At 38.9% G+C, this 20,583-nt stretch overlaps 1 protein-coding gene across 1 annotated transcript in view; it reads left to right on the top strand.

Annotated features, from left to right (window-relative positions):
* HSPA14 (heat shock protein family A (Hsp70) member 14) overlaps nucleotides 1-16,469 on the top strand; it is a 32,809-nt gene extending 16,340 nt beyond the window's left edge. Inside the window, exons 9-14 of the mRNA XM_003930625.3 lie at nucleotides 441-596; nucleotides 2,150-2,252; nucleotides 11,489-11,701; nucleotides 12,432-12,605; nucleotides 15,314-15,384; nucleotides 16,252-16,469. Coding sequence (XP_003930674.1) covers nucleotides 441-596; nucleotides 2,150-2,252; nucleotides 11,489-11,701; nucleotides 12,432-12,605; nucleotides 15,314-15,384; nucleotides 16,252-16,330 — 796 coding nt within the window. The 3' untranslated portion in view covers nucleotides 16,331-16,469. The remainder of the gene's footprint in view (nucleotides 1-440; nucleotides 597-2,149; nucleotides 2,253-11,488; nucleotides 11,702-12,431; nucleotides 12,606-15,313; nucleotides 15,385-16,251) is intronic.
* Nucleotides 16,470-20,583: the final 4,114 nt, after the last annotated feature.

Raw genomic sequence — 20,583 nt, 5'->3', positions numbered from 1 at the left:
CTGATTCACTAATTTTATTTATCTATTTATTTATTCATTTACTCATTTATTTTGAGACAGAGTTTTGCTCTTGTTGCCCAGACTGGAGTGCAGTGGTGCAATCTCAGCTCACTGCAGTCTCCACCTCCTGAGTTCAAGCAACTCTCCTGCCTCAGCCTCTCAAATAGCTGGGATTCCAGGTATGCGCCACCACACCTGGCTAATTTTGTATTTTACAAAACATAGTTTCACCATGTTGGCCCCAGTTGGTCTCAAACTCCTGACCTCACGTGATCCACCTGCCTCAGCCTCCCAAAGTGCTGGGATTACAGGCATGAGCCACTACACCTGGCCTGATTCACTAATTTATTATTGTTCTAATAAAGATTATCCAGATTTTAGTTACAATATTGTAAATAGCCCAGTAATATTAAACTTCAAAGGCTATGTTTTTAATTTAGATCCTTCAAACACAACGTGAGAGGAAATGCACGAGCCATGATGAAATTGATGAACAGTGCTGAAGTAGCAAAACATTCTTTGTCTACCTTGGGAAGTGCCAACTGTTTTCTTGACTCATTATATGAAGGGCAAGATTTTGATTGCAATGTGTCCAGGTAAAACTGAAGTTCAAAAAACTTAAAAAAAATTCCAACATACTTGTTTAGGTATAATTTTCTTACCTTGGGTTTTTTGTTTGTTTGTTTGAGATGTATCAACCATCTATAATGTCTTTACTTTTGGGGTCCAGTTTTTGTCAGACTAATAGCTGTTCCCAGAGTAACTACATCAGTTGTGATTGTTTGCCCTGTTATTTTATGGCTACAGTTAGGAGTGTGTGAAAGCATCCTAAAACCTTCAACCTAGATCCTACAAGCGATTATACCTTTACCCAGAAAGTACAAAGGGAAGACGTGCTGTATTCTTTGTGTTGCAGATTTGCTAATAATGATATGGCTTATTCAAACCTCCCAACAACATAATAGGTGACTTTGAAGCAAACTGAAATTTTCCAGGACTGCAGTATCTTTTTTTTTTTTTTTTTTTTTACGATTCTAGTGACTGTATTTGTTTCATTCTCTTTTTATCTGTTTAGTTTAGCTTCTTCACTTTCCCCTGACCTTCATGAAGACTAGATCTGCATTACCCAATAAAAGAGCCACTAATCACCTGTGGCTGCTTAAATTTAACTTAATTAAAATAACATTAAAAATGCAGTTCCTCAGTAGCCCTAGCTGCAGTTCAGATGTTCAGTAGTCATGTGGGTAGTGATTGGCAGAAAGGTCAGTTGGGATATTTGAAGAAAGAGTTCAGGCTACAACTCAAAAGATAGAAAAGGGGTTGCATTGAATTAGAATCTCTTTGTGGACAGAGTATGTGTATTTTTCTAGTTCCAGAATTCCTTAGGGTTAAGTGTGTCCAAGTCCTCGGTATGTATTTGCACTGTTAATCAGTAATTAAGAAATGAACTTTATAATTTTTCATTAGGGCTATTTTGCCATTGTCATAAGTTTTCAACCATAAAAGTATGCTTTAATGGCTATAGGGATTATAGATACTAATAGACAACATTAATTTTTAAGCCACTCATCTGCATTTAAGAAGTTCTGTATGGAGATGAGGGAGTACATTTTTTAGGACCATAAATTTTTCTTAAAACTTTATTATCTGACAGCATTCAAGTTTCTCAGGGAATACAGAGGAACTAAACTTATGTACAACAGAGTCGCAAACTGTCAAGGAAAATCATTAGAAATAATTTTTAAAACTTTAACATATAAAAATAGCAGAAACTTCCAAATGATGATTTGATTAAGGTCAGTAGGCTTATTGTTGGGAATGCTATATGCTGGGTATGTATTTTTGATGTTTTATTTTTTTGGAAGCTTATAAGTAGGCCATAAGCAACCTGGACTTTCACTTGAATTTGATACTATCTTCATACATATGTATATGAATGACCTAGACCCTTCTTCCTCCATGATATTGTACTCCTCTTATTTAATACTTTATTCTGATGGTAAACCTGTCATTCATAGAGCTATCATATTTGAGTTTTGGCATTGCTCTTGACAAGAAAAAGAAAAGTGAAATTTGTTTGCTTGTACTAAGCCCTGTTTTGTTTTTCTGTCGTCTCTTTGTGTGCCTCTCTATGTGTGTATGTGAACAGAGCCAGATTTGAACTTCTTTGTTCTCCACTTTTTAATAAGTGTATAGAAGCAATCAGAGAGCTCTTAGATCAGAGTGGATTTACAGCAGATGATATCAACAAGGTAATGCTTTTATATTTTTCTTAATTATTTTAGGTGTATCACACTTGGACTTGAGGAAATAGCTCTTGGTGCTGAAAGAATATTTTATGCATTTTATGTATTTTCGTAGCTTGTGTTAATGAATAAGGAAAAATTGATTAGATTTTTATTAATGGCCCTGGTGAACTCATATTTATATGTTCAGTTTCCTAGCAAAACAGAATAATTCCTTTCCAGTGTGTTTCTTATATGTAAGAAAGATATTTGAATACTTACTATGTGCCAGGCACTGTTTCTGAAAGTTTTTTTTTTTTTTGAGACGGAGTTTCGCTCTTGTTACCCAGGCTGGAGTGCAATGGCGCGATCTCGGCTCACCGCAACCTCCGCCTCTTGGGTTCAGGCAATTCTCCTGCCTCAGCCTCCTGAGTAGCTGGGATTACAGGCACGTGCCACCATGCCCAGCTAATTTTTTGTATTTTTAGTAGAGACGGGGTTTCACCATGTTGACCAGGATGGTCTGGATCTCTTGACCTCGTGATCCACCCGCCTCGGCCTCCCAAAGTGCTGGGATTACAGGCTTGAGCCACCGCGCCCGGCCTCTGAAAGTTTTACACATATTAACTTGTTGAATACTCACAGCAACTCTGAGGTAGGAACTATCATTTATCCCCAAGGTAAGCACTATTACTTATCCCATAAGTGAAGACACCAAGGTACAGAGATTAAGCAGCTTCCCAAAGATCATATGGTAAGTAATAGAGTGAAAATTTAACTCAGTATTCTTCCTGTGTCTACTCATAACTAGTACACCAGGCTGCTTCCCACTCCTTGCTTAGGAACATATTTTTAGACTTTCCAAAAAAGTGCAAATGTTTAGTGTTTTCTTTTTTTCCCCAAATGTTTTCTCTTCATTGAAGATACTCTTTTTATAAATTTAAAATGAGCCAGGCAAGGTGGCTCACGCCTGTGATGCCAGCATTTGGGAGGCTAAGGAGGAAGGTTTGCTTGAGCCCAAGAGTTCAAGACTAGCCTTGGCAACATAGTGAGACACTGTCTCTACAAAACAAATTAGCCTGGCGTGGTGGTGTGAGTCCTTCGTCCCAACTCTTTGGGAGGCTGAGGTGGGAAGATCGCTTGGGCCCAGGAGGTCAAGGCTGCATTAAGCCATGGTCCGTACCACTTCACTCCAACCTGGGGACAGAGCAAGACCCAATCTCAAAAATAAAAATAAAATGTATATGACTTTTAAAATTTTCATTATTAAAATAGTAAGTATTGATGTAAGAAAATTCAGATCGGCCGGGCGCGGTGGCTCAGCCTGTAATCCCAGCACTTTGGGAGGCTGAGGTGGGTGGATCACGAGGTCAAGAGATCGAGACCATCCCGATCAACTTGGTGAAACCCCGTCTCTACTAAAAATACAAAAAATTAGCTGGGCATGGTGGCGTGTGCCTGTAATCCCAGCTACTCAGGAGGCTGAGGCAGGAGAATTGCCTGAGCCCAGGAGGCGGAGGTTGCGGTGAGCCGAGATCGCACCATTGCACTCCAGCCTGGGGTAACAAGAGCGAAACTCCGTCTCAAAAAAAAAAAAAAAAAAAGAAAAAAAGAAAATTCAGAAAATACCAAAAGGCAGAAAATACCAAAAGGCAGCTATATTTGCAACTCATGTAGTTTGTATGCTCAGGTTTGTTTGCTAGCTGTATTTTGGTGAGTTTTAAAAATAACAGTTATAATTCTGTATGTACAGTTTTGAATTTTACTTAATTTGTATAATATAACCAATTTTCCCCTCATATTACTATAGTCTATCAACACAATTTTAACTAGATTGCTAATGTCCTAAAAAAGGAAACGCGCTGTCAATTTTTCACCCTCGTCCTATTGTAGACACCTTGGTTGGGTTTTTTTCCTCCCCTGTAAGAGAATGATGCCTGTCTTTCTACAGAGGGTTTTATCATATTTAGGATTATTCTTTAGGGTAGATTCCCAAAGTAAAATACTAGGTCAAGAGTATCAATAGCTTAAGACTATTTTTACCTCAAGTTATTTTCCAAGAGAATTGAATTAACTAATAATCCCATCAGCAATATGTAAGAGTATACATTTTACTATAGCCTTGCTGACGTGAGTTTTATTATTTAAAGATAAATTTCCAATTGACTATTGCAAAAAGATCTTTTCACTTTATATTTCATTGGTTACTAGAGGATTTTTTTAAATGTTTATTTAATTTTGTTTCTCTTTGTGTGTAAATTTTTATTTATAAGCTCTCATGTACAGCAGTCTTCCTTTGAGGCATTTACTTTGCTGTTTAGTTTTGGTCCTGCTAGGGAGGAGGATGTTTGACTTACTCTTTATCTTTGACTCTGATTCCACCAGCTGCTTTGCTTAGATGGATGGCAAATATGAAATACAGTTTTCTTTTCATTTGTCTGTAGTTTGACAGTTTTATGTTTTTAGGGTTTTTTTTGATGTCTGCTATATTGTGACAATTTTTTTTTTGCAATTTAGTTCAGTACTTTTTTTTTTTTTTTGACACAGTGTGGTAGGCATTTTGCTAGGTGTTTGAAGGCTGGGAGGTAGATTGTGAAGAATGAGGCATGCCATATGATGGTAGTAAAACAGTAGTGGAAGGTGCATGGGCTTGGAGGCAGACCCACCTGAACTGGAAGCCTCATGGTTCTAATAGTTCTAGACTGGGCAAAACACTTCATTTCCTGAGCCTTACTTTCTCTTCCGATGAGAGTGATAATACCGTAAGTATAATTCTCTCTATAGGGTTGTTTGGAGGGTTAAATGAAACATCTGTGACACAGCCTGTTGCATATCGTGATAAATAAGCATCATTTTCCTTTCTTCATCAACTGGTCATGAAGCCCTGTCATTTCGTTATCACTAATATTCAAGTTCTCAGTTGCTTGAATTGAGGGGAAATAGTTTTAGGTTTGAAAATGCTAGAGATTCCAGATATTTCTAAGATACAGGCTTTTGAGAACTTAATAATATGAAATTGTCTTCTTAGTTTGTTGACGTTGGTACAGTAAGAAAATAACCCTCACCTCTCAGCAGTTTTCTGCAACACTTAGGTTATAGGTGGGCAGCTGAAGTTGGCTGTGGGTCCACTGCTGGGGCTCTTCCACTTCTGCTCTGGGACCCAGGCCACAGGAGCAGCTGCCTGGGCCTGTGATGAGATAGGTGCATGTCAGTGTGTTTGCATTCAGTGTCACAGCGGGTATGACAGTGGGGCAGAGAGAGAGACCCCAGCTACCAAGATGTGGGAGTGGGTGGGGTGAGTAATCCTCTTACAGGGAAGGGGGAGTGAATGATAGGGATTTACATGCATTCAAACATTTAATCCTCACACATGCTCCAGGAGGTAGGCGCTTTTATCTCCATTTTCAGATGAGGAAACTAAGAGGTTTCCAGAGAGGTGAAGAATTTGCCTCGCAGTCCTGAGGCTGGCACTTACGTGGTGAGGCAAGGATTGAAACTCAGGCCGTCTGTCTCTGTCACCGTGCTCTTCATGCTTGTGACCACTGCCTTCTCATTTGGGTATCCGGGGGTCTAGTATGAGGAGTGTTTGGCTTTTCTCAGAAGGAATTCTCTAATCTCTTGCTTGAGGAGGTCAGGTGTCTGGCCTGAGAGCAGAGAGCTCCAGGGTTCTGAGCTTCAGGGTTCCTGTCTTGAATGTGCAGACTTTTCCCTTCCTCTCCTTGTTTCAGCACCATGCCCCATCCCTGTTGCTGCTGTGTCTTCCTATCTAAGTCCCTCCCTGAGTGTGGGAGAAGGTGCAGGTGGCCACCTGTTTAGGTGAGGGAGCAGCTGGGGGTGGGGGCAGCCACTCCACATGTGCGCTTCCTTAGGTTTTCACTTCCGTGCCTCACCGTCGCTTTCTGTGCTGTTTGCTACCTGGAATCCTATGCATCAAACCACCCTGCCTCTCTTCAGTTATCTCAAACTTCGTCTGCATTAAGACACTTACCTCTTTCCAGCTTCCAAAATTTGTTGACACCTCAGACTCAAGATCTCTCTTCCATTTAGTTTGCCTTTCTATCTTTATACCGTCTTGAATCCCTTTGTTGTCAGCTTAGTGGGCTTTGTGAAAGGGAGCTTAGATAAATGGATGTGGTTAATCCCTGCATTTTAACCAAGCTCCTGGGTTCTATAGCTGCAATTTTCATAGCTCCATAGCATTTCATTGCATTGATGTACCGTCATTCATTACACCCATTCTGTATGTTGGATGTGTATGTTATACAACAGTCTTTGTGACTCAGTGGATGTCTTCCACTTCCTTAGGATAAAATTCAGGAGTAAATCCTAGATTTTAAGACTTAGTATTTGTTAACAAATTGCTCACCAAAAAGCAATTTACTTTCTGAGTAGATGTAAACCTTAATTGTTAACATTGCAATTTTAAAGTTCTCTTTGTTTACAGTTCTTTTTTTCAGAGAGCTTTAGAATTGTTTTTTCAACTTGAAAATAAAATCTCGTTATTTTGACACAGTTGCATTGTCTATAAAACAACTTGGGGTGATGTAATAACTTTATAGTATTTAGTTTCCTAATCACAAAGTTGGTATCTATTGGGATCTTCTTTAATACTTCCTTATGTGTTTTCTTAATCTCATAGCTCTCAGCAATAATTTAATAGTAAACATTATTGCTCTTGTGAATGAGATTTTTTAATACTTTAGTCTTCTAATTTGTTCTTGTTGATAAACGAGGTAGCTAGTGATTTTACTTATTTATCTTACGTTTTGTCACTTTGTAAACTCTTTGGATTACTGATTTTTAATGAATTCCTGAATTTCCTAGGCATATATTCAACCTTGTTTACTGATTAATCCACAGATATTATTGAGCACACCTATTGTATGCTAAGCAGATTCTAGACACCTGGGATACAGTAGTAAATATGGCAAAGTCTTTGCTGTCATAGAACGGACAATATAGTGAGGATATACAGGTGATAAGAAACATAAAATAATGTCCAATTGTGATAAATACTATGAAGAAAATTCAGCAGGATAAGGTCCTAACTGATGACAGAGGGTGATTTTTTCAGGTCAGAGTCCCTTCTGAGAAGGTGGCTTTTGATCAGAGTCCTGAATGAAGTGAAGTGACAGAACAAGCCATGTGAATATCTGTCATTGTTCCAGGCAGAGGAGCAGTAGGCAAGAGTGTGAGTGGTGCCTGAGGACCAGCAGGGAGGGTAACATGGGCCAAACTGAGTGAGCCAGGGAGAGGGTGGGCAGAGGTGAGCTTGGCAAGGAAGCTAGGGCCCAGATCTCCGGAAGGAGCACTCAGGACTCAGTGTGAAGAGTTCACTGTAGATGGACTTAGGGGTTTGGATTTGGGGAGAGGGGTTTGGATTTGGGGAGAGGGATCTGGGCTAGAGACACCTTTGTACCTCACGTGCTCTTTAAAGCTGTGAAACTGGGCCGGGCGCGGTGGCTCAAGCCTGTAATCCCAGCACTTTGGGAGGCCGAGGCGGGTGGATCACGAGGTCAAGAGATCGAGACCGTCCTGGTCAACATGGTGAAACCCCATCTCTACTAAAAATACAAAAAGTTAGCTGGGCATGGTGGCGCATGCCTGTAATCCCAGCTACTCAGGAGGCTGAGGCAGGAGAAATGCCTGAACCCAGGAGGCGGAGGTTGCGGTCAGCCGAGATCGTGCCATTGCACTCCAGCCTGGGTAACAAGAGCGAAACTCTATCTCAAAAAAAAAAAAAGAGCGAAACTCTATCTCAAAAAAAAAAAAAAAAAAGAGCTGTGAAACTGGACACGTGTACCTATGGGGGAAGTAGAGCCACAACAGAGAAGAGATCCCAGGACAGGATCTTGGGACAGTTGCAAGCCAGAAGGGCATCTGGCATAGGGGATTCCGGACCAGCCAGTGAGAAGGAAGAGAACCAGGAAGACAGGCAATAATATGTCCCTAAGGAAGGGAGAGAGCTGCTGGACTGTGATGCCGGACGTCTAGTACGGTGAGGCTTCACCTCCTTGAGGATTGACCCTTGGGCTTAGCCATGTTGAATGGCTGGTTAGAGCAATTGTAGGGGAGCAGTGGAGATAAATGCCTTACTGGAGCAGGTTTAATGGTGAAAGGAAGGTGAGGTGTTGGAGACAAGCACAGTCAGCTCTCAAGTTGTGTTACAAGGGCAACAGGAAAATGGGGTGGGCTGGGGGTGCTAGGAGAAGGTATATCTGTAAGAGAGGAGACGTTTCTCTAATACGTGTCCCTTCTGTTTGAGACTCTGTCCAAAAAAAAATTTAAGTTCTGATCACATCAATCAAATATAAAACAGAAGCCCAGGCTGGAATGCTATGGCTTGATGTCAAATCACTGGAACCTCTGTCTCCCAGGCTCAGGCGACCCTCCCGCCTCAGCCTCCTGAGTAGCTGGGACTACAATTGCGTGCCTTTTTGGATTTTTTGTAGAGACAAGGTCTCTGTATGTTGCCCAGGCTGGTCTCAAATTCCTGGGCTCAAGCAATCCACCCACCTCAGCCTCCTAAAGTGCTAGAATTACAGGCATGAGCCACTGTGCCTGGCCAGAACTTATTTTTATGAAAGCTGGACTTCCTTCTTTTGTTCCTTTTATTAGGGGAATACTGTTAGACTTTTACCAACAAACATTGATTACTGGTAGTTGGTTTGAAATAGATTTTATCATATTGAGAAAGCTCGTTCTTTCATTTCATTCTTTCTTGACAGATTCTCTGTCATCTGTCATCCAGGCTGGAGTGTCATGGTGCAATCATGCCTCACTGAAGCCTCAAACTCCTGGGCTCAGGTGATCTTCCCACCTCAGCCTCCCAAGTAGCTGGGACCACAACGTGCTTGCCACCACACCCACCTGGGCAATTTTTGTACTTTTTGTGGAGATGGAATTTCACCGTGTTGTCCAGGTTGGTCTTGAACTCCTGGGCTCAAGAAATCTGCCCACCTCAGCCTCCCAAAGTGCTGAGATTACAGGTGTGAGCCACTGCGCTTGGCCTTTTCTATTTTTAAGGGAGTTTTAATATGAAGTGGGTATTGTATTTTTACATAGGTATTTTTGGACACCAGTGAAATGTTATAGGTTTTTAAAATATTTATCTTAAAGCTATATAATGAATTAATAATTTTCCTAATATGGGACTATTATTGTGTGCCTAGGATATACCTTACTTGGTTTTGAGGAGGTATTATTTTATTTTTTCTTTGCAATAAAATATAATTTTTATATTATTTATGCTAAGCGAGCATGAAAGGTTAGATGGACCATTTCAGGCTTCTCTCCCTTACCTATATTGTCTGAACAAACTGACCCCTTTTAACATAAACACTGACAAGGGGAGCAGTCCCAGTTTTTGGTGGCATTGGTCTAAAGGAGTGCCTTAGCTGCTTGGCTCCAACTCGCCCTCTCATCCCTGGATGAGGAGCTGTCAGTGGCGTCTTCAGGACCACTGATTATCAGTAGGTCCCAAGTTGCCTCTATAGGACAACCAGAGGCATATGATTCTCAGGCATCATCTGAACAAGGTGTCTATCATAAGCTGAGTGTAACAATCTTATCCCCTAAGCTGGGTTTAGTTCTTTTCTGATGTTTCTTCTCCCCACCTCCCTTCTTGTATCCACAGAGCATGACTTGCTCTTAATAACCTCTTCTAAGGTTTTGACATAAGCAGAGACAACAGTGTCTGCTGCTTCTCCCCCTCCTCTTCTCTTTTGCTTTCTCTGCCTCTCTCACTCTAATCCTCTTGAACAACTCCTGAGATGCACTCAAAGAGATAGGGAAGTTAATCCATTTTGACTCAGGTGCTGAACTTACTTAGAAGACCTAATCGATGAGACATCTCAGGAAGTAATTAAGGTTAATTGGAGTTATAGAGGTGGGCCCTGATTGAATAGAATTATTGTTGTCATGAGAAGAGAGCAGGGTCTTGCCACCCTCCCTCCCCCACCACCAAAATGTACCCAAAAAGAGGTCGTGTAAGGACACATTGAGATGGTGGCTACCTACAAGCCATGAAAAGAGACCTCAGAATGAAAACTACCTTGCTGGCATCCTAACATTGGATTTCCCAAACAAAGTTGGCTGGGTGTGGTGGCACACACGTGTAGTTTCAGCTACTCGGAATACTGAAGCAAGAGGATCACTGGAGCATCACTGGAGCCCAGGAGTTTGAGGCTGCGGTGAGCTGTGACCACACCACTGCGTCTCCAGCCCAACTGACAGGGCAAGACTGTCTCTAAAAAAAAAGTCAGTTATTTTCCATGGTTGGTTTTTTTGGATAACACCACTTACTGTTTATTAATAAAGCTTTTTGATGTTAAATATGAGAAATTTGAAAAGGCATATTCTGCATTTTTGTTCTCCTGGTATTTACCTGGGATCATAAAATCTTACAGATTTCTCTTTTTGCTTACCTCCAAAGGGATCTTTTGAAGATCGTTGCCAAGGAAAACCTTTTTTTAAAAAAAAATATATCCCTCCTTACTTCATACTGAGTGTGAAAGAGGCCTAGCTTTCATCAGTTGGTCCTCTTCTCTGCTTTAGTGAGCTTTGACCATAAAGACTGAAATAGGAAGTGTCTATCGATTTCCCTTCTTAGGTTATGTATTAATTCAATATTCTGAATGCCCATGGACTCAGAAGTGTTGAATGAGGATCAAGGAGGAACTTAAGGGATCTATAATTTAAGGGAGCAATTTTATATGAAGTTGTTCAGACAAGAGATTGAATCAGATGGTACCAGCAGCATAAAATGCAGTTTTATAAATCATCTCCTTTTCCTCAATTAACTTAAAATATTCTTCTACGGTAAAGACAAAGAAGTTTATGACATAGTTTTCACTAAGAGATGATAGCAATTATTTGTCACAAAAGATGCTTTATGATTCAAACTTTAAAAAAAGACTTGGACAGTACAAAATATTGATATATTTTCTATTCAAGTGACTATTTGCGATTAAGCCTCTTATGCACAGTATTATGAACAACATATGTAGCTCTACTGTATTTTCTAATAAGTGCTGAGATTTCCTCATTTTAAATTTAATTGTGAGTAAAGAATATGTTAAATATGTATAATATGTTAAATATAGATGTTTATAGGTTAAGTATAATATAACATGTTAATACATATGGCTTTTTTAAAAATTTTATCATTAGACATGATGAAGGTGACTCAGTCTATTACACTTAATTTTGAGACACAGTATTCCTCTAAAAATAAACAACTGAAAATCATTTTTATTCTCTAGGTTGTCCTTTGTGGAGGATCTTCTCGAATCCCAAAGCTACAGCAACTGATTAAAGATCTTTTCCCAGCTGTTGAGCTTCTGAATTCTATCCCTCCTGATGAAGTGATCCCTATTGGTGCAGCTATAGAAGCTGGAATTCTTATTGGGAAAGAAAACCTATTGGTGGAAGACTCTCTTATGATAGAGTGTTCAGCTAGAGATATTTTAGTTAAGGTATGTAGCTTTTCTATACTGTGCATAAAAATAGTGCAAATTAATTGCTGTAAGTTTGTGTACATTCCATGATGTTACAATAAACCGTTTTCTGTATACTGGCAGAGGTTTTAAACTTAGGTTTATAATCCTGCTTTAAATGAATGTCATATATTCTTTTAGTTAATATTTCTCTAACATGTTAGTGTTTTAGGAAAATAAAAGTTAGCTATAATATGAATCATAAGCTAATAGAGATATGTTTTAATATGTTTTTAAATAAAGTGGAGTGGGATTAAGGATTATTTCTATTTTCTTCCCTTTGCCTAGTGTCCTGATTATCATTATTATTATTTTTTTTTTTTTTGAGACGGAGTTTCGCTCTTGTTACCCAGGCTGGAGTGCAATGGCGCGATCTCGGCTCACCGCAACCTCCGCCTCCTGGGTTCAGGCAATTCTCCTGCCTCAGCCTCCTGAGTAGCTCGGATTACAGGCATGCGCCACCATGCCCAGCTAATTTTTGTATTTTTAGTAGAGACGGGGTTTCACCATGTTGACCGGGATGGTCTCGATCTCTTGACCTAGTGATCCACCCGCCTCGGCCTCCCAAAGTGCTGGGATTACAGGCGTGAGCCACCGCGCCCGGCCCTGATTATCAATAAGAAATATATATCTCATTTACAATGGGAAGATCTTTTTCAGTTGTAAAGATAAATACCAAAGGCTATACACCTTGTTTCCTGCCAACTAGGGTGTGGATGAATCAGGAGCCAGTAGATTCACAGTGCTGTTTCCATCGGGAACTCCTTTGCCAGCTCGAAGGCAACACACATTGCAGGCTCCTGGAAGCATATCTTCAGTGTGCCTTGAACTCTATGAGTCTGACGGGAAGAACTCCGCCAAAGAGGAAATCAAGTTTGCACAGGTGCATACACAAAGTTATACACGTTAAACTGTACAACTTTTCTTTCTGGATTAGATTCAGTTTAATATCTTATTACAAAATGTATATGTATAAAGGACACCTAATACATTTTCGTGACAGATTTTATGAAGGCTAGTTTATGAAAATGAGCTTCTGTCTACTCATTGTTGAAAGAGGGAAGAAATAGGCATTTTTAATTTGAAAGAGTTCTGGGTACTTAGACTGCTTCTCTGATGTGCTCCTGGCCCACCTCGGAGTTAGGTAAGTGGAAAGGGAAAATTACATTTTTTGGTTTATGCTAAATGCACACTCTTGTGTCCATTTTACAGATGATTAAGAAGTTGGCCTGTCAGGCGGATCACAAGGTCAGAAGTTCGAGATAAGGTTGGCTAACATAGTGAAACCCCCTCTGTACTAAAAATACAAAAAGAAAATTAGCTGGGGGTGATGTCTGGCACCTGTAGTCCCAGCTACTCAGGAGGCTGAGGCAGGAGAATCACTTGAACCTAGGAGGCGGAGGTGGCAGTGAGCCAAGATCGCTGCACTCCAGCTTGAGCGACAGAGTGAGACTTTGTCTCAAACAAACAAACAAAAAAGTTGGCCTGTGATAGCATAATAGCATATACCCTTTATTTTCTTGGTCAGTCTAGGGTTTCTTACCAGGTTGGTTTCATTTCTGAGCCCATGACATGTTCTTTCCATTGTGCCATGCTTCTCTGAGACAAGATAGGTTTGCTTTTTTAAAAATGCTGCATGCATATTTCATACTATATGATCCTCTGTATGCTTTACAGAGAGTGAGGTAGAGCCATGTTATTTACTTAGAAACATGTCTGAGAAATGCAATTGCATTGAAACACACACACACACACGGACTGCAGAGCAGTATTTATATCTGGGAGTGTGAGTGCGTGAGGAGGTAGTGTTTGAGTATGGGTGCACTTTCAGAAATCCATGCATTTATATAGAAAATATCTATAGATGCTTAAACCATATTCCAGAAACTTGACAGTAGGTAAATAAGTTAGAAGGTACCAAGAGGGTTTTTTTTTTTTACTTTTGACATGTAATACTGAATTTTTTACAAAAAGAGGACATGTGCATGAATTACTTTTACAGTAAAAATTAAATACAGGTAACAAGAATGTATAGTATTGTTTTAATATGTTTATATATATACATTCAGTGAAGTATGTATATATATATATATATATATATGTGTATATATATATATATATATATATATATATATTCACACATTCAGAGAAGTCCAGAAGCAGACTAAATGCCTAGTTTTTTTGGAGGAAGACAGGGTGTTTATTAGTGATGAAGTTTTGTGTGTGTGTGTGTGTGTGTGTGTGTGTGTGTGTGTAAAAAGAGATACATATTCTTAGCTCACGCATTTATTTTATTTTTCTGTTGTTTTTGAGATGGTGTCTCTCTCTGTCACTCAGCCAGAGTGCAGTGGTGTGATTTCAGCTCAGTGCAACCACCACCTCCCAGGTTCAAGCGATTCCTCTGCCTCAGCCTCCTGAGTAGCTGGGACTACAGGCGTGCACCACCGCACCTGGCTAATATTTGTATTTTTAATAGAGACAGGGTTTCACTATGTTGACTAGGCTGATTTCGAACTCTTGACCTCAGGTGATCCGCCTGCTTCTGCCTCCTAAACTGCTGGGATTACAGGCATGAGCAACTGTACCTGGCCACATATTTATTTTCTAAATCCAACAAAAGAATAATGAAAACACATACATGCATAACAATGCCTGGGCGGCACCTCAGACTTAACAACTTGGAATCTATTAGTAAAGTTTTAAAAGCGCTTCCAGATGAATTGGTCTGTGTCTAAGAACCTTCCCATGCGTCAAGTTTTTGAATTCAGATAGCAGTCCTAGTATTTCCTTAGCTGTTCTCTCACACTTCCTTTACCTTTTCTCTTCACATCCTTTCTGAGATTCTACAGCTGCTGCAACTATATCCTAACTTAAAGATGCCAGGAGGAGAGTTAGTCATGTAACACTGAATTTGGAAGAGAATCTTTTAGAGTTCCCATCTGTTGGAACCTTATTTTACAAATGAGTAAAACAAGGTACATAGTAATTACCTAAGGTCATTGAACTAGATCTTGGCAGAGCCTTAAAAAAATCACTGCAGAACTTCAAATCTGGTTTCTTGATATTCCATTCTTTAGAAAACTGAGGAATTTAATAATAAATTCATTACCATCTCTTACTTAACAAATCTTAGTTGTACAAAAGAGTTTGCCGTGTTCTTTTAAGTAGGTGGTTTTCCAAGTGTATTTGAAGTGCTTGATATTTTTTTTTTAAGTATATATAGAAGGCTTGCCAAATTACAATTTGGGTGTTATTGGGAATGGCTTACTTAACAAAAAAGAAAAGTAGCCTCTATTTTCTGAGACTAATAGTACATCTTAGAAACAATCATTTTAATCTAGGACATGACATTTAGAAGGGACAGATGACAGTTATTTTATATGCCCTCCTTCTGGAAGAGACGTTTCAAGTTTACAAAGGTCACTCCTGTTTTCTGAATTCTGTTTAAGTGGTAGGCGAATTGAAAACTGTCCTATTTTTAAAAGTTTGTTTCCGTGATAAATAAGCTTTGGTCCTTTGCAAGAATTGATACATCAGTTCATTTGTATGTCAGAATGCTGAATTGTCATTATATTATTTTTGCATAAACAGGTTGTACTCCAGGATTTAGATAAAAAAGAAAATGGATTACGTGATATATTAGCTGTTCTTACTATGAAAAGGTAAAAGATTAAACTTCTGTTATTAAGACAATTCAATTCTATACTTGACCATTTTTTTGAGTTTGCTGATTTTTTTTACTAGTTATCATTCTAGAAAAAAAAAATTTAAAAACCTACAGAGGGTTTTTAATCAGTGAATTACATTTTTTGCCCTGAAAATTACTATATTTTACAAAGAAAAGTATATCTCAAATCATTTGCATTTTGAGTATTTTAGGAACCCTTTATTTTGGCTGTCATCAACCTAAGAAAATGATCTGTGCTAATTTGAGATGTAATTTATTAATTTCTGGTGTAATTTTCTAAGGTTTATATTACTGTTACTATTTGTCCTATGAAAGGGTAAGTTTATTTCTTTATTGCTGCAGAAAATCTCTAAGAAAAAAACTTACTAATTAAATTCAGCTATTGCCATTTTCCTAACCACAAGCTATCCATACCACTGTGTATTATGAGTAAATCCTTTCCAAATTAACCTTAAAAGACAACTTATTCCATACACGATACTAAGGAAGAATATGCAGTTCATCAGGGTGAGTTTGCCTTGACCCAGACTTGAAAATAGCATAATGCATCTTGAGCTTATATAAAAGTCTCAATCTTAAGATGTTTATCATCATGGGTTTTCAAGAAATAGAACCGTGATTCTTAGTAGTCTGGAAGGAAGTTCCTAAAAACAACTAGTTAAATATATGACTCTTACTAAATTTAAAGACACTGAAATTATGTTTATTCTTTACCTTAATACCCTTCTTTTAAAAATTAAAATTAACCCTTGTTTACTGAAAGCCTGCAAGTAACTTGTTACAGACTTTGTGTTTTTATAAAACGAGCTTATGAAATGTTCTTTACTTTTTACCTGTTTAGGGATGGATCTTTACATGTGACATGCACAGATCAAGAAACTGGAAAATGTGAAGCAATCTCTATTGAGGTAGCATCTTAGTGTTTTAGAGAAACCAAGAATTTTTTAAAAATGAGAATATCAGCATTTGGTTTTGTGTATAAGTGGTGTTTGTATTAAAACACTTTTTTTTCAATGACCTGTATAAACTGTTTTTATTAAACTACGATATATCAGTAAATGTTGCAACCCTTGTTTTTGATGTACAATAACCTCTTATTACTGGTAAATATAAGAAAGGTGTTTTGTTTTTTTTTATCATGAAGCTGTTTAGAATTGAGTTGGTTGGAGGAATTTTCTGTAACATTCAATTTTAAAAAGCCTTCTGTTGATTCTTATTAGATAACCAAGAGAACAATTAAAAGCCCTTGACATTAATTGAAAAAGATTGCATCAGCCACAGCCATTTTTTCAAATAAACTGATAAATTCAACAACGGGGAGAGAAACATTTACTTTTTACAGTTTAGTTTATTTATTTTCCTCCAACAAACATGTTTTTCTTTTGAAATTAAAAGATCTCTTTAGGGCCATACACGGTGGTTCACACCTGTAATTCCAGCACTTTGGGAGGCAGAGACGGGTGGATCACTTGAGGCCAGGAGTTCCAGACCAGCCTGACCAATGTAGTGAAACCCCATCTCTACTAAAAATACATAAAATTAGTTGGGCATGGTGGTGTGTGCCTGTAGTCCCAGATACTTGGGAGGCTGAATCACTTGAACTTGAGAGGCAGAAAGTTGCAGTGAGCCAAGATCATGCCACTGCATCCAGCCTGGGCAGCAGAGCGAGACCCCCTCTCCAAAAAAAAAAAACAAAAACAAACAAACAAAAAAAACCTCTTTAGTTCGAAGAGAAGGCTAGCCACATTCTGTTTAGAAAGAACATTCACTAGAACCCTGAGATTCTCAGTGAGTTCCAGTGAAAAACATAGTCTCTAAATAAAGCAAGAGAGCTGATCTACACACATTGGGGGAAGAACTGGAAGGTGGGCAGTGTACAGATCTGGGGTTGGATTTAGGGACGGAAAGGAATAGTACTACTTACTTTATTGGTCAGCTTTGCATATTTGTTTGGTTGTTTTCCCCAGACTTAACAAATTTGAAATTGTCATCAGTAAGTCCTCTACTGCCCAGTGAAATTCTTCCGTGTTTTTTCATACCCTCAGATGACAAGTGGTTTCATGTGTGAGTTTTTGAAAGATTTGCCGCAAAATTTCCTAGGGCTTTTTTTGTTTTTCAAGGTGCAACTAGCTTTAAATAGGTATTGTTAAATTAAATATGTATATATTTAAATAATGTGGGGAAAGTAGTCAAGTAATTAAAGTATTACATAAATATGCAAGACAAGTTTTGAAGAAGCCATTTTATTTTAGAAGTGTAAATAATCCACTTCAGGGGTCAAATTTTTTATATAAAAGGCCAGACAGTAAATGTATACATATGTAAACACTTTTACCAGCAAAAGTTTATTTCAAATTATAATTTTGCCTATTTACATCTGACATGTATTTTTATATTTGACTCAAGAACAGAGCCAAATATAAATTAGGAAGAAATACTTATAATGTGAAAGCCTCAGAACGTGTCTTAGTTTGGACCGCTATAATAAAGTACCGTAGTCTGGGTGACTTGTAAACATCAAAAATGTGTCATAGTTCTGGAGGCGGGAAGTTAGATCGGGAACTAGCATGGCTGGGTTCTAGTGAGGGCTCCTTTCTGGGTTGCCAGCTATCCTCATATCCTCACGTGGAGGACAGGGCGAGAGAGCTCTGAAGTATCCCTCTTATAAGAGTGCTAACCCCATGCGTGCGGGCTCCACTTTCATGACCTAATCACCTCCCGATACCATCACCTTGGAAGTGAGGATTTCAACACTGGAATTTCTCAGAGATGCAAACATTCAGTCCTTAACAGGAGGCCACAAAATATTCATCACAAATTGAAAGCTTTTATATGTATAAGAATTATTAAAAGTATCAAAGCATAAAAGTTCTATGGGAAAAATCACAGTATCTAAAATGTTAATGAGTGACCATGTAACTTAATACTGTTATTTACTTTAATTCATTATCTCATTTAAACATTTCGATCTCACCACAACTCCACAAATAGTTGTATTATTGTAGAGAGTAATGTGGAATATGTTTTTTCTGTTTTCCAGGTCATAGATTCAGGGCAGTTAAATAAAGTATTCAAGGTCTCACGGTAAATGATTGGTGGATTTTGAAGTAACATTTAGATGCTTATTTTGCAAATTTAATTTTTCTTGACTGCTTACTATTCTAAGCCTATTACATGGATTATTTCATTTAAATTCACATTTTTAATCTAGTGTCCATTCTACTATTCTCTGCCTCTAAGAAGAGATCGTTTATTTCTGTAGAAGAGGAGACACTCAAGAAATCATGTCGTCTTTGTGAAGACAATACTGGCAAAGGGTCATGATTCTCTACTTTTCCCTCGAGGACCCTGGTGTATGTGTCTCTTAGTGGCTTTTTATTTCTTTCCCCATTTAAAGCCAGGATTTCCTGGGACTCCTTTATAATCTTAAAAATAGCATGTTGAGAACCCATAGAGCTTTTGTTTGTTACATATAAAATATAGTTATATGATAGTTACCTTATGGTAGTTAAAACCAATTTTAAACTAATTTAACAAAAAATGTTAACATGAATACAGTTTTATGAGAAATAACTTTTCTAAGACAAAAGTTTAGTAGCAAGGGTGATATTTGGGTTTGTTTTTGTTTTGTTTTTGTCTTGAGACAGGGTCTTGCTCTGTTGCCCAGGCTAGAATGTAGTGGTTTGAGCATCACTCACTGCCACCTCAAACTCCTGGGCTCAAGTGATCCTCCCACCTCAGCTTCCTGAGTAGCTGGGACCACAGGCATGCGCCACAATGCCCAGCTAATTTTTTATTAGTGTTGCCCTGGCTAATCTCGAGCAGTTCTCCTGCCTTAGCCTCCCAAAGTGTCAAGATTATATGTGAGAGCCACTGTACCTGGCAAAAGCAGCATTTTGTATTTTTTCAAATCTTAATGTCTGGCTTAATAGAGGATAACTATGTTCTGGTACCTGCTTCTTCATTCAATATGTTGCAATATCCAAATTGTGTAACCTCTGGAAAAATCTCCTGTGTACCTATGAGTGAAGGAAGGCAGAGAACATGTTGGTCTGAAAATAGTTTTGTGCTCATAAGCCCTCTGAAGGGTCCTGAGGTCCCCATACCATAGTTTGAGAATTGCTGCTCTAGATAGGAAACACAGTGATAAATGTTGAAGCGACAGGGCCTAATCTATGCCCTGGAATGGATAGGGTTCAAGAGGAGAAACAAAGGAAATACTCGATTTACAAAACAGTGTGATACATTCATTAGTTTTTATTGAAACTAATCAAGACCAAAAAAAACAAAAACCAGACAAGATAATTGCAAATTTTGATAAGTGCTTTTTAAGGATGCAAAGTAGGGCTAAAGAATGAGGTAACATGTGAGGCCTCTGTCAACAGGTGGCGATTAAGCTGAGACCCAAGTGATCTGAGTTAGCCATGTGAGAAGAGGAAGGACCTGGTCCTCTGAACCGGAAAGTAATTTACTGCCGCCTTCGGTGATTTGCTTCGTCTGCTGCTCCTCTCACTAGGAAGTCAGCTCCATGAGGACTAGATCTTTTGTCTTTTTGTCCACTGCTACATTTCCAGCAGCTGTCAGGTGCCTGGCAGTAAGAGATTTCTGGATGAGTGGGGCAGGGTAAAGGCTTGGAGAAGAATGAGTAAAGGGGAGAGTGGTACAAAGTGAGGTTAGAGACAGGGTTCACATCACAGGAGGCCCTGCAAGCCCTCTGGAGGTTTGATATTAGAATATTCTGAGTGTGCTGGGAAGTATTTAAAATCGCAGAAAGGCATGTTCCACTTAAGTTGCAGGGCAGTTTCTTCAGTTGCATAGAAAAATGGATTGAATTAGAGCAGTGGTGGAGTAAAAACAGTTTAGCTGTTGTAGGACTTCAGTCGAGCAATGACGGCCTGGACTAAGGTAACAAAAGTAGAGAGAGAGGGCAGAGGGCAGAATTGAGGTGTAATTCAGCTGGGTGTGCTGGCGCGTGCCCATAACCGCAACTATTCCAAGGTATACTTTGGAGAAAGCATGCACAGGACTTGCTAATGTAGTTAATTTGGAGAACGAGGAGGAGGTGGATCACGATGACACCCAGATTTTCTTAAATACCTGAGTAGGCCGTGGTGCCAAGATAAAAACCTGAGGGCGCTGTAGCGGCGGGGATGTCTGGAGGCAAAAATCAAGG

The sequence above is a fragment of the Saimiri boliviensis genome, chromosome 8 (assembly GCF_048565385.1).
Source record: "Saimiri boliviensis isolate mSaiBol1 chromosome 8, mSaiBol1.pri, whole genome shotgun sequence".
Lineage (NCBI taxonomy): Eukaryota > Metazoa > Chordata > Mammalia > Primates > Cebidae > Saimiri > Saimiri boliviensis.
This window is presented reverse-complemented; position numbering and strand designations above follow the sequence as displayed.